Genomic DNA, 13,699 nt, shown 5'->3' with positions numbered 1-13,699 from the left:
AGGACGGCTCGCATCGTCAAGGAAATGACGTCAGTTTAGCGCCAGCAGTTTGGTTTCTGTCGTGGCGGGAAGAACTGCAGCCGAAAACATGGACGTGGCGATGAATGAGGCAGATTCTGACCAAATTCAAACAGAAGTTCAACTGAAGAAAGATGAGGCCACTACGAAAGTGTCTAGCAATGGATATGAGCTGCCATGGTAAGGTTTAAAAGCTAGTTAGTTGCAGTATATTTGTATTTATTAGCCGACTCAAATGGCTCATCACGGCTAGCTAGTAGTGCTAATGGTTATTTGAGTACAGATAGGTGGTGGGCAGGATCAAGCTAACGTTAGCTATTTTAGTTTTCGAGCTCTGTCGAGGGAAGAGATGGTTTTTACATATTGTGTATATTTATTTATTCTAAACACTTCTGTTTGTTGGCAATGTAAATTCTAGCATTCTTTTCAAAATACTTGTTTTTATGTTCGCTAGTTGGACAGGCAAACGCCACCGACTACTAAACTGTAAACCAATCAAAACTCGTGTAATATCCATGGTAGTATCTCTGCTGATCACGTCTGCCAATCACGTTATCCATATCGAAGGTAGTAGACAGCTGGTGGCATCTCGAGAAACTGCTATCAGGTAGGTCATTTTTATTTATTTGTAATTAACTATTTACACTGAACAAAAATATAAACGCAGCATGTTAAGTGTTGGTCCCATATTTCATGAGCTGAAATAACAAATCCCAGAAATTTTCCATTCACACAAAAAGCTTATTTCTCTAAACTGTTGTGCACAAATCTGTTTACATCCCTGTTAGTGAGTATTTCTCCATTGCCAAAATTATCCATCCACCTGACAGGTGTGGCATATCAAGAAGCTGATTAAACAGCATGATCATTACACAGGTGCACCTTGTGTTGGGGACAATAAAAGGCCACTCTAAAATGTGCAGTTTTGTCACACAACACAATGCCACAGATATCTCAAGTTTTGAGGGAGCGTACAATTGGCATGCTGACTGCAGGAATGTCCACCCTAGCCGTTGCCAGAGAATTGAATGTTAATTCAAACGTCGTTTTAGAGAATTTCAGTACGTCCAACCGGCTTCATAACCGCAGACCACGTGTAACCACGCCAGCCCAGGACCTCCACATCCGGCTTCTTCACCTGTGGGATCGTCTGAGACAAGCCACCCGGACAGCTGATGAAACTGTGGGTTAGCACAACGAAATAAACAGTCTCAGGGAAGTTCATCTGCGTGCTCGTCGTCCTGACTGCAGTTAGGCGTCGTAACCGACTTCAGTGGGCAAATGCTCACCTTCGATGGCTGCTGGAGAAGTGTCCTCTTCACGGATGAATCCCGGTTTCAACTGCCCCGGGCAGATGACAGACAGCGTGTATGGTGTTGTGTGGGCGAGCGGTTTGCTGATGTCAACGTTGTGAACAGAGCGCCCCATGGTGGGGTTATGGTATGGGCAGGCATAAGCTACGGACAACGAACACAATTGCATTTTATCGATGGCAATTTGAATGCAGAGATACCGTGACGAGATCCTGTACCGTTCATCCGTAGCCATCACCTCATGTTTCAGCATGATAATGCACGGCCACATGTCGCAAGGATCTGTAGACAATTATTGGAAGCTGAAAATGTCCCAGTTCATCCATGGCCTGGATACTCACCAGACATGTCACCCATTGAGCATGTTTGGGATGCTCTGGATCGACGTGTACGATAGCGTGTTCCAGTTCCCGCCAATATCCAGAAACTTCGTACAGCCATTGACGAGTGGGACAACATTCCACAGGCCACAATCAACAGCCTGATCAACTCTATGCGAAGGAGATGTCGCACTGCATGAGGCAAATGGTGGTCACACCAGATACTGACTTTTTTTGGTCCACACCCCTACCTTTTATTTTTAAGGTGTCTGTGACCAACAGATGCATATCTGTATTCTCAGTCATGTGAAATCCATAGATTAGGGCCTAATACATTTATTTAAATTGACTGATTTCCTTATATGAACTGTAAACTCAGTAAAATCTTTGAAATTGTTTCATGTTGCGTTTTTATATTTAATAATGTAGCTAGCTTGCAAGTTACAACAAGTAGATGTGTTGCTAGCTAGTGGGAGCAGAGAGCTTTATCACTAGCTAGCATGTCATTCCGGGACAAGGAGCGTTTTATCTTTCAGTTTATTACAAGTAATAATTTAAGACTACAAAAATCTGTAGGACAAGTAGTGTAAATCTACTACAGTCACCAAGGCAGGACCCACTCATTTCATTCATACTGACAAATATGAAATGCCACATTATCCCTGTCAATGGTTGGAGTAGGATTATTGCAGAGCAGCAGACTGTCAGGATGTTCATTTTCTAGCTCACAAACTACTTTCCTTTGCTGTGATGATTTCTTTCATTCATTCTTGTCTCTCACTTTTGTCTCACATGATCTATTCAGCTCTCCCGTATCCTACTCCCAAAGATCAACCAAGTGCTATTCACCAAGCATGGGCTGATTCATTCACCTGTGAAGAGAGCCATCCTACTGCAGTTTGAACTAGCCCTGCCGTCACTATTTAAACATTGAGACCACATGCATTTGCCTGTTTCGAATCCCCAAGCCAACTAGGTGAAACATCTGTCTGTGCCTTAGTTCCACCTGTAAATCGCTCTGGATAAGAGCGTCTGCTAAATGACTCAAATGTAATGTAAGTCTTTCTCTACATCGGTGAACTACATTGGTGACCAGGGTGGAATCCTTTCGATATGCCTATGGGACCTGGGCACACACAAGCTCCTAGAGCATGTGTTGATGACAGGCTCCATCAGAGGCCTAGGCTTTTGGCATAGATCATAAAGTTCTCATTTCTGGACTGCAACATTGTAAGATTGTGCCCTCTACGACAATTGATTGATTGGTTGGCTACACTATATTTAGAGACTTCAAATACTGTCTGAGACACATTTTGCTATTTGTCTCTGCACTCAATAAATGGTGAAATACTATTTGTGATGGTGGTCTTTGTTCGTAGATGCATTTGTATGTATATGCATGAAACATGCATTACGGAAAACATGTCTCACACTCAGTCATAGTTAGTAGAATAATGAATGGATTGGCAAGATTTTGGCACGTACCGTTAACTTTTAGAAGGTTAGTAGGAAAGTTAATAATATAAACCAGGGTTTCCCAAACTCTGTCCTGGGGCCCTCCCTGGGTGCACGTTTTGGTTTTTGCCCTAGCACTACACAGCTGATGCAAATAACCAACTCGCCATCAAGCTTTGATTATTTGAATCAGCTGTGTAATGCTAGGGCAAAAACCAAAACGTGCACCCGGGGAGGGGAGGTCGGGAAACCCTGATCGACACCACTTAAATATACTCACATTTCACTGAACATTTAGTATTTGAAACTAAAACATTCATTTCCCAACTGCTTTTACAGTATATAATCCTACAGGCTCTTTATCATTCTCCATACCTTATATTCCAATGCATCCAACATTATGCATGCCCACGATGGTATTGGGCAGCTGCTATTTGAGAACTAATCTGGTTTAGAAATCAAACGAAGATTGGATTGCAAGATATGTTATATTTCTAGGCTATACCATATGTATTGACTGATATGCATATGCAGCTGTCGTTTTTAAACCTCCATTCTAGCATGCATCTATCTACATGCTTTTATTTGGGTTTCTATGCAAAGTATATGATTGAATGTTTCTTTAAGCCTGCAGCTAGCTACTTGAAATGAGACGTATAATCATGCCAAAACATGACTCAACCATTTAATTCACTGATAGAGCGATGGCTAATGAAACACAAATTGACATTCACAATAGCTACTAGTCTGTAACATTGGCTAACTTTCATGAAATTGGCTAAATGGTCAACGGAATTACCTCTTCATATGATCAAGACAATTCGTATTGCATGCTGCATATTTCAAGTGCACTCAAACAAATATTTATCTTATTTCAGTCTGGGAGCTAGCTAGCAATCGGTGTTTCTGTTTAGAAAGCAGCTTGTGTTTTCACAAGCGGCTGTTTACATTGTAGATAGAAGCAGGCCATTGGCTGCCTTCATCACAAGGGGTATGTAGGGGAGTTCTGATTGGTTCCAAGTTTAGCAGTTCGGCAAATTTGCCTGAGCAGCCGTGTTGAAATACACTTATTATGAGAAAATGTGCAAGAATTGAAGGTGCCAACAAATGTTATAGTCATCATAAAAATGTTTTACTGTCATATACAAAAAATCAGCTCTTCCCTCGACGGGGATCGATTAACTTCACGTTTCAAGTCTTAGTTCCACCACCTAAGATCCTAGCATTGTAGCTAGCTAATAGCTATGTAATTAATATTAGCTATGAAAACAAACCGATTCTGCATGCCTCTCAAAAATTAACCAGATAGCTAAAGTTAGCTATGTAATGTTATGTTCTAAGCATTTCATTGGAGCAACAGCTAGCGCTACTAGTGCAAGTAATTGTGTAAATCACTATGAATTGCTTGTTGATTAGCTTTGGTGGCAACTAAGCGAGTCTGTTGGGACATAATGTTGCTGATAGCTATGCTTGTTCTGAATGTCTCACAGGGTTGAAAAATACAGACCATTTAAGTTGAACGAAATAGTAGGCAACGAGGAGACTGTTAGCAGATTGGAGGTAAAGTATCCTCAATATTTTAAGTTACATAGTTTCAATACATTTCTTGCTAAATAATAGCCAACTGTATGATTTGTTTTTCCCTTCTCTCTTACAGGTGTTTGCCAGAGAGGGAAATGTACCCAACATCATTATTGCAGTGAGTGACTGACACAATTCATTCTTTCATCATAACTATTTGATATTACAAACTGACATGTTGGTGCAGCGGAGTAATTGTATGCAAGTTATGCCATCTTTCATATGGGACCTCTTTTTAAACATAACTATTGTTATTTTAGGGTCCCCCCGGTACAGGAAAGACCACCAGTATTCTGTGTTTGGCGCGAGCTCTTCTAGGCCCAGCCATGAAAGATGCTGTCCTGGAACTGAATGCTTCCAATGACAGGTGAGAGCAAGTGATGTCTGCCATGAAAAATGTCACACTGGCATACTTAAAGGAAAGATTCACCCATTTTGAATGTTATATCGTATTTGTGCACATCTGAGCGATGTTCTATATATTCCAGGGGTCATTTCATGTTTTTATGTGTATCTGAGCTATTCTCGGTTCAAGCAGGCAGAAATACAGCCGGGATGGTGCGTTTTTCATCATTATACTAGCTGTATTTCTGCCTGGTTGAACGGCGAATAGCTGATACACGTAAAACCATGAAATGACCCCGGGAATCAATAGAACATCGCTCAGAGATCAAATCAAAGTGTATTGGTCGCGTACATAGATTTGCAGATGTTATCTCAGGTGCAGCGAAATGCTTGTGTTTCTAGCTCCAACAGTGTAGTACTAATACTAGTGCTAGTAGTGTCTTGTAATCCTATATGGGCTTAAATAAATCCTATCAATCAAAAATGAATACCTAGCAATACAAAACAATGCACATATAATCCAAAAAGTTAAAATAAATGTCCGAACGAATCCAATCAACAACACAAATAGCACTGTAACAGTAATCCAAATGCAATCTATACGTATCTACACCGAATGAATTTACACAAGATTTACTAGGAATTATATGTACAGCGGTATATATAGGCCGTCATTGTAAATAAGAATTTGTTCTTAACTGGCTTGCCTAGTTAAATTAAATAAATATATTAGTGAGCCATGTCAAAAATCCAGTATATCAATAAATATGCGGTGTGTGTGTATAAACAGTGTAACTAAAATGCAATGTAGAGTAGTAGAAATATTAGAATGAGCTTTCGAGAATACAGTATATAAATACACAGTACAAAACCCCATAGCAAAATGGATGGAACTGCAGGAATTAGCTTAAGGACCTTTTCATGACAGACTGACCAGATGAATCCAGGTGAAAGCTATGATCCCTTATTGATGTCACTTGTTAAATCCACTTCAATCAGTGTAGATGAAGTGGAGGAGACAGGTTAAATAATTATTTTTAAGCCTTGAGACAATTTAGACATGGATTGTGTATGTCTGTCATTCAGAGGGTGAATGGGCAAGACAAAAAATGTAAGTGCCTTTGAACGGAGTATGGTAGCAGGTGCCAGGCGCACCGGTTTGTGTCAAGAACTGCAACGCTGCTGGGTTTTTCATGCTCAACAGTTTCCCGTGTGTAACAAGAATGGTCCACCACCCAAAGGACATCCAGCCAACTGGGAAGCATTGGAGTCAACATGGGCCAACATCCCTGTGAAATGCTTTCAACACCTTGTAGAGTCCATGCCCTGACAAATGTAGGCTGTTCTGAGGGCAAAAGGGGGTGCAACTCAAGATTAGGAATGTGTTCCCAATGTTTTGTGCATTCAGTGTATGTGAATGGTGTGTATGGACATTATGTGAATAGAAAGGGTGTGTGTATAGCAGTAGGTATATAGGATGAGCCATGACTTGAATACAGTATACAAATAAAGTGGGTAAAACAGTATGTAAACATTATTAATGAGACCAGTGTTCAATGACTTTGTACATAGGGCTGCGGTCTCTAAGGTGCAGGGTAGAGTACCGGGTGGTAGCTGTGTAGTGACAGTGTCTGAAGTTCAGGGCAGGGCACACTGGGCGGAGGCCGGCTAGTGGTGACTGTTTAACAAATTGATGGCCTGGAGATAGCCTCGGTCACAGCTTTGATGCACCTGTACTGTCTCTACTTTCTAGATGGTAGTGGGGTGAACAGGCCTAGACTTGGGTGGCTGGGGTCCTTGATGATCTTCTTGGCCTTCCTGTGACACTGGGTGCTGTAGATGTCCTGGAGGGCAGGCAGTGTGCCCCTGACGATGCGTTGGGCTGACCGCACCACCCTCTGGAGAGCCCTGCAGTTGCGGACGGTGCAATTGCCGTACCAGGCGGCGATACAGCCCGACAGGATGCTCTCAATAGTGCCTTGCTAGAGGTCGTGAGGGTCTTAGGGGCCAAGCGGAATTGGCGCTGTTGTACCTTCTTCACTATCTGTGTGAAGGGACCATTTCAGTTCGTCAGTGATATGCACGCCGTGGAACTTGAAGCTTTTGACGCTCTCCACTGAGGCCCCGTGGATGTGGATGGTCCACGATCAGCTCCTTCCTTTTTGTTGTCGTTGAGGGAGAGGTTATTTTCCTGGCAGCACTCCGCCAAAGCACTCACCTCCTCCCTGTAGGCTGTTTTGTCGTTGGTAATCAGCCAGGCCTACCACTGTTGTGTCGTCAGCAAACTTGATGATTTGAGTTGGAGACGTGCGTGGCCACACAGTCATGGGTGAACAGGGAGTATAGCAGGCAGCTGGGCACGCGCCCCCATGTTGAGAATCAGCTTGGTGGAGGTGTTGTTGCCTACCTTCACCACTTGGGGCCGGCCCGTCAGGAAGTCCAGGATCCAGTTGCACAGGGAGGGGTTCAGACCCAGGGACCTGAGCTTAGTGATGAGCTTGGTGGGCACAATGGTGTTGAAGGCTGAGCTATAGTTGATGAACAGCATTCTTACATAGGGATGCACAAATACGATATAAAATAAAATAAATGGGCGAGTCTTTCCTTTAAGTGCACCTGTGATTCCAGGAGCCGCATTTTGTGTTAAAATCACATTGTTGCTTTAGAAAGTGAAGCCTACACTAACACATTGTCATCAATCTTCCTCAGAGGCATCGATGTAGTTCGAAACAAGATCAAGATGTTTGCCCAGCAAAAAGTCACCCTCCCTAAAGGCAGACACAAGATCATCATCCTGGATGAGGCTGACAGGTAAGACCCACTGAGGGTCATGACAGCTAAGCTGATCTAGTGTACCTATAATGGCTGTGTCTGTAAAGGCTGTGCTTGTGTCTCCAGCATGACAGACGGAGCCCAGCAGGCCTTGAGGAGGACCATGGAGATCTACTCTAAAACCACACGCTTCGCTCTGGCGTGCAACGCCTCCGACAAGATCATCGGTGAGGGTCCTACAATACAATGATGCTGTCGTATTGAATAGGGACCCAAATGTAAGCGATGGTCACATTACAAAACCAACTTGTCTTTTCTCTGTCCTGATGGTCCTCCATGTTGCTGTGCCCCCTCCTTCATAGAGCCCATCCAGTCACGTTGTGCGGTCCTTCGCTACACCAAGCTGAGGGACGAGCAGATCATGATGCGTCTGCTGGAGGTAGTGGAGAGGGAGAACCTGGTCACCAGCAACGACGGCCTGGAGGCCATCATCTTCACTGCCCAGGGAGACATGAGACAGGTTGGGAAAAGGGCCAACTGTCCTCCAATCCTCCATGTTGACACTAAAGGTTCCATGAGAATAGCGTTCTTGTTCCCATTACGACTAGATTGGGAATGACTTAGGAAGTTTTGGTGTCAACAAGTTACCCATTTAAAATATCAAGTTTGTTGAACACTATATCTATCCATGGGAGGGTTTGCGGCTTGTTGCCGGACAAATTGACCAGGAGAAAAAAACAACCCCATTGCAAAATAATGCTTTTTATTCATTGATGGAAATATCAGTCAATGTAAATACATTTCACTGTCAAGCTTATCGGTCAATTGATTAATAAGCAACATTTGGCAGAATTAAATTGGGGCGTGTTTATTTTCGTTAGTTGTCATGCATCTTATTTATCACACACGGACAGCATACAGAGCGGAATATCACTTGTCAGAAAGCACTAGAGCTGCAGCGCCTCAGCTCCTTGCTGCTTTTTTCAAATCAAATGTTATTTGTCACATACACGTGTTTAGCAGATGTTATAGCGGGTGTAGTGAAATGCTTGTGCTTCTAGCTCCGTCAGTGCAGTAATATCTAACAAGTAATATCGAACAATTTCACAACATATACCCAATACACACAAATCTAGTAGGGAATGGAATTTAAGAATATATACATATATGGACAAGCAATGACAGAGTGGCATGGACTAAGACACAGTATAATATTATAGAATAGAATACAGTATATACATATGAGATGAGTAGTGCAAGATATGTAATGTAAACATTATTAGAGTGACTAGTGTTCCATTTCTTAAAGTGGCCAGTGATTTTCAAATAGGCAGCAGCAGCCTCTGTGCTAGTGATGGCTATTTAACAGTCTGATGGCCTTGAGATAGAAGCTGTTTTTCATTCTCTCGGTCCCAGCTTTGATGCACCTGTACTGACCTCGCCTTCTGGATGATAGCGTGGTGAACAGGCAGTGGCTCGGGTGGTTGATGTCCTTGATGATATTTTTGGCCTTCCTGTGACATCGGGTGCTGTAGGTGTCCTGGAGGGCGGGTAGTTTGCCCCCGGTAATGCGTTCGGCAGACCGCACCACCCTCTGGAGAGCCCTGCGGTTGCAGGCGGTGCAGTTGCCGTACCAGGTGGTGATACAGCCCGACAGAATGCTCTCCATTGTGCATCTGTAAAGGTTTGTGAGGGTTTTAGGTGCTGGAGTGAAACATGCTTTTATCAGCCCCGTTATTGCGCAACAATTCTAAATGTATGTTAAAAACAGTTTTGATGACCACGATTAAATAGCTACTATTTTTCTTTCCCAACTGGTAATTGAAGCGCGCCTCCCATTCACCATTCAGGTGCATAGGCAACGGTAGGCAGGATATCAGCACATCACCCACCACTTTACAACTTGAGCTGGAGGCAGTATGCATTTTGAAAATGTATACTTAATTGATTGAAACCTGAACGTTTTACTTCATATTATGAGGCATGTCTTACCTTGCTTCAATCCGACCATAGAAACGTGGAGGCAATTATTTTATTGACTTCCTCATATGCCATTGAAACCAGCATTTCTCTCCTGTTCTATTGGTTTTCATAACTTTCTTTCGTCCAGAAGCCAAAGGCACAATCGTAGTCATATTAGCAACCCATCCTAGTTGTTGCATCTTTAGAGTCCCCCTCTTTCTAAGTTTCTAATGGAGATTTTCATCTGTCACATATGGAACCGCTTGCATAAGGTGCGCTGTTGAGGATGGTGTTTTCCTGCGAAATGCATTTTGGCAAATGTTTGAAAATGACATTTTATTAGCTGCTTCATTAAAGGATGTTAAGATGAATTACCATAATCTAAATGTGATTTCTGTCATTCTGAGCACAGTGGGTGGACGCCCTAATGAGTCCGGTAAATTTCAAATGGCCGGTAAATTAAAACCTTCCCGGTCACGTTGTCCAGCGCCACATTTTCCTAACGGAAACCCTGATCCATGGCTCCTCATAGTGGCTGTACTTTCTGGGGGGCCAATTCAAGTTTGGCTGAGATGTGTGAAACTATATATATAACTTGAGCTGTCTTTTTTTTGCATCATCAGGCACTGAATAACCTACAATCCACAAATTCTGGTTTTGGCTACATCAACAGCGAAAATGTGTTCAAGGTACGGTTCTGTTACCTAACCTGTCTTTTTCAGTCATTTTAGAAGGAAGAAGAAATTGACAATGCGTAGGTCTGTTTCAAAGGAAAGACGAGTAAAGCATTGTTGGTTTTTGTTCAGGTGTGCGATGAGCCACACCCGCTGTTGGTGAAAAGCATGCTGGAACACTGTGTCAACGCCAACATAGATGAGGCTTACAAGGTATTGCAATCCACTTTCAATAACAATCAAGACAGAATAGGTATAATTATATTCCTGTCAATGAATAACACTTATTTCTCTAGCCTTTAAACATGGTTCTTAATTAAAGTGATCAATAACTGCTCAGTTTATAATATATAGTATAATCATATAGCTGATAATATTAATGTGTACCTCTCCCTTAGATTATTGATCAGCTGTGGGCCCTGGGTTACTCCCCTGAGGACATAATCGGTAACATCTTCAGAGTTTGTAAGACTTTCCAGATGCCTGAGTATCTCAAGTTGGAGTTCATCAAGGTAAGAGACATGGTAAAACATTTGCAGTTGTACAGTGAGCTCAAAAATAAAATGCTAATCTCCCCTGTTATTGTATGGTGAGAGGTTAGCATGTCTTGGGAGTATGATACAGTGGGGAAAAAAAGTATTTAGTCAGCCACCAATTGTGCAAGTTCTCCCACTTAAAAAGATGAGAGGCCTGTAATTTTCATCATAGGTACACGTCAACTATGACAGACAAATTGAGAAAAAAAAATCCAGAAAATCACATTGTAGGATTTTTTATGAATTTATTTGCAAATTATGGTGGAAAATAAGTATTTGGTCACCTAGAAACAAGCAAGATTTCTGGCTCTCACAGACCTGTAACTTCTTCTTTAAGAGGCTCCTATGTCCTCCACTCGTTACCTGTATTAATGGAAGCCATGTTTGAACTTGTTATCAGTATAAAATACACCTCTCCACAACCTCAAACAGTCACACTCCAAACTCCACTATGGCCAAGACCAAAGAGCGTCAAAGGACACCAGAAACAACATTGTAGACCTGCACCAGGCTGGGAAGACTGAATCTGCAATAGGTAAGCAGCTTGGTTTGAAGAAATCAACAGTGGGAGCAACTATTAGGAAATGGAAGACATACAAGACCACTGATAATCTCCCTCGATCTGGGGCTCCACGTAAGATCTCACCCCGTGGGGTCAAAATGATCACAAGAACGGTGAGCAAAAATCACAGAACCACACGGGGGGACCTAGTGAATGACCTGCAGAGAGCTGGGACCAAAGTAACAAAGCCTACCATTAGTAACACACTACGCCGCCAGGGACTCAAATCCTGCAGTGCCAGATGTGTCCCCCTGCTTAAGCCAGTACATGTCCAGGCCCGTCTGAAGTTTGCTAGAGTGCATTTGGATGATCCAGAAGAGGATTGGGAGAATGTCATATGGTCAGATGAAACCAAAATAGAACTTTTTAGTAAAAACTCAACTCGTCGTGTTTGGAGGACAAAGAATGCTGAGTTGCATCCAAAGAACACCATACCTACTGTGAAGCATGGGGGTGGAAACATCATGCTTTGGGGCTGTTTTTCTGCAAAGGGAACAGGACGACTGATCCGTGTAAAGGAAAGAATGAATGGGGCCATGTATCGTGAGATTTTGAGTGAAAACCTCCTTCCATCAGCAAGGACATTGAAGATGAAACGTGGCTGGGTCTTTCAGCATGACAATGATCCCAAACACACCGCCCGGGCAACGAAGGAGTGGCTTCGTAAGAAGCATTTCAAGGTCCTGGAGTGGCCTAGCCAGTCTCCAGATCTCATCCCCATAGAAAATCTTTGGAGGGAGTTGAAAGTCCGTGTTGCCCAGCGACAGCCCTAAAACATCACTGCTCTAGAGGAGATCTGCATGGAGGAATGGGCCAAAATACCAGCAACAGTGTGTGAAAACCTTGTGAAGACTTACAGAAAACGTTTGACCTGTGTCATTGCCAACAAAGGGTATATAAAAGTATTGAGAAACTTTAGTTATTGACCAAATACTTATTTTCCACCATAATTTGCAAATAAATTCATTAGAAATCCTACAATGTGATTTTCTGGATTTTTTTTTCTCATTTTGTCTGTCATAGTTGACGTGTACCTATGATGAAAATTACAGGCCTCTCTTATCTTTTTAAGTGGGAGAACTTGCACAATTGGTGGCTGACTAAATACTTTTTTTCCCCACTGTATTTGTGCATCTTTCTCACTCATCATTATTCACATTTCATTCAGGATTATCTGTAATCATGGTAGCATCCACATTAATGTAAAGTGTTTAGAAACATTCAATTCTTATTTACAATAAGTGATTCCGAAATGAGACAATACATTTACCATTCATTTCTATTGGGCACAAAGTAATCTGAAACACAAACAGCAAATGCATCCAACAAATTGTAGAGTCACAAGCTTGATGTATGTGGGACCAAATACTGAACTTTTTACTACTTTAATAGACAAGTGAATTTCTCCCCTAAAATGGGGCGACTATGTACAAAAAGTGCTGTAATTTCTAAACGGTTCACCCAATATGAATGAAAATACCCTCAAATTAAAGCTGACAGTCTGCACTTTAACCTCAAATCCAAAGTGCTGGAGTATAGAGCCAAAACCAACAACTGTCCCAATACTTTTGTTGCTCACTGTACATTATGTACATGTCTGGTTATGTCAGATCCTTTTCTATGTTTCCTCATGTTCCTCATCTTAGTTGGGTATAACAGAATGGCAGAAAAGTGCCAAACTTGGCATAGGAAAGTAAGCCACACCATAATATTAATCAATTTTGCCTCGGCATCGCTCTCCTTGTTTACTTGGTATTGTTCCTTTTCTCAGGAGATAGGATACACCCACATGAAGGTGGCGGAGGGCGTGAACTCACTACTGCAGATGGCAGGCCTCCTGGGTCGACTGTGCAGCAAGACGGCCACCCCTGATCCCAGCTAACACCGCACCCATGCTTCCACCCGTCATCTCAGCACTGTCTCTCCTCCCTCCTGTCTGTCTCTCCTCCCTCCCTTCTGTCTCTCTCCTCCCTCCCTCCTGTCTGTCTCTCCTCCCTCCCTCCCTTCTGTCTGTCTCTCCTCCCTCCCTTCTGTCTCTCTCCTCCCTCCCGTCTGTCTGTCTCTCCTCCCGTCTGTCTGTCTCTCCTCCCTCCCTCCTGTCTGTCTCTCCTCCCGTCTGTCTGTCTCTCCTCCCTCCCTCCTGTCTCTCTCCTCTCTGTCT

The 13,699-nt window shown here is 42.8% G+C and overlaps 1 protein-coding gene across 1 annotated transcript; it reads left to right on the top strand.

Annotated features, from left to right (window-relative positions):
* The first annotated feature begins 32 nt into the window (after nt 1-32).
* Nucleotides 33-13,530, top strand: LOC121573923 (replication factor C subunit 2). Its single transcript, XM_041886326.2, has 11 exons — nt 33-198; nt 4,597-4,666; nt 4,764-4,805; nt 4,948-5,054; nt 7,742-7,843; nt 7,931-8,031; nt 8,167-8,324; nt 10,390-10,455; nt 10,573-10,653; nt 10,839-10,952; nt 13,310-13,530. Exons 1-11 carry the CDS (start codon nt 89-91, stop codon nt 13,418-13,420), a joined length of 1,062 nt encoding a protein of 353 aa, XP_041742260.1. The 5' UTR covers nt 33-88; the 3' UTR covers nt 13,421-13,530.
* The last annotated feature ends 169 nt before the right edge of the window (nt 13,531-13,699 follow it).

The sequence above is a fragment of the Coregonus clupeaformis genome, chromosome 9, assembly GCF_020615455.1.
Source record: "Coregonus clupeaformis isolate EN_2021a chromosome 9, ASM2061545v1, whole genome shotgun sequence".
In the NCBI taxonomy this organism is placed as follows: Eukaryota; Metazoa; Chordata; class Actinopteri; order Salmoniformes; family Salmonidae; genus Coregonus; species Coregonus clupeaformis.
This window is presented reverse-complemented; position numbering and strand designations above follow the sequence as displayed.

Bases quoted from the DNA above. Each gene is read 5' to 3' on its own strand.
- LOC121573923 (XM_041886326.2), top strand. From the start codon at position 89: ATGGACGTGGCGATGAATGAGGCAGATTCTGACCAAATTCAAACAGAA. The intron at 199-4,596 runs GTAAGGTTTAAA...AATGTCTCACAG, and splicing joins AATGGATATGAGCTGCCATG to GGTTGAAAAATACAGACCAT. The intron at 4,806-4,947 runs GTGAGTGACTGA...TTGTTATTTTAG, and splicing joins TACCCAACATCATTATTGCA to GGTCCCCCCGGTACAGGAAA.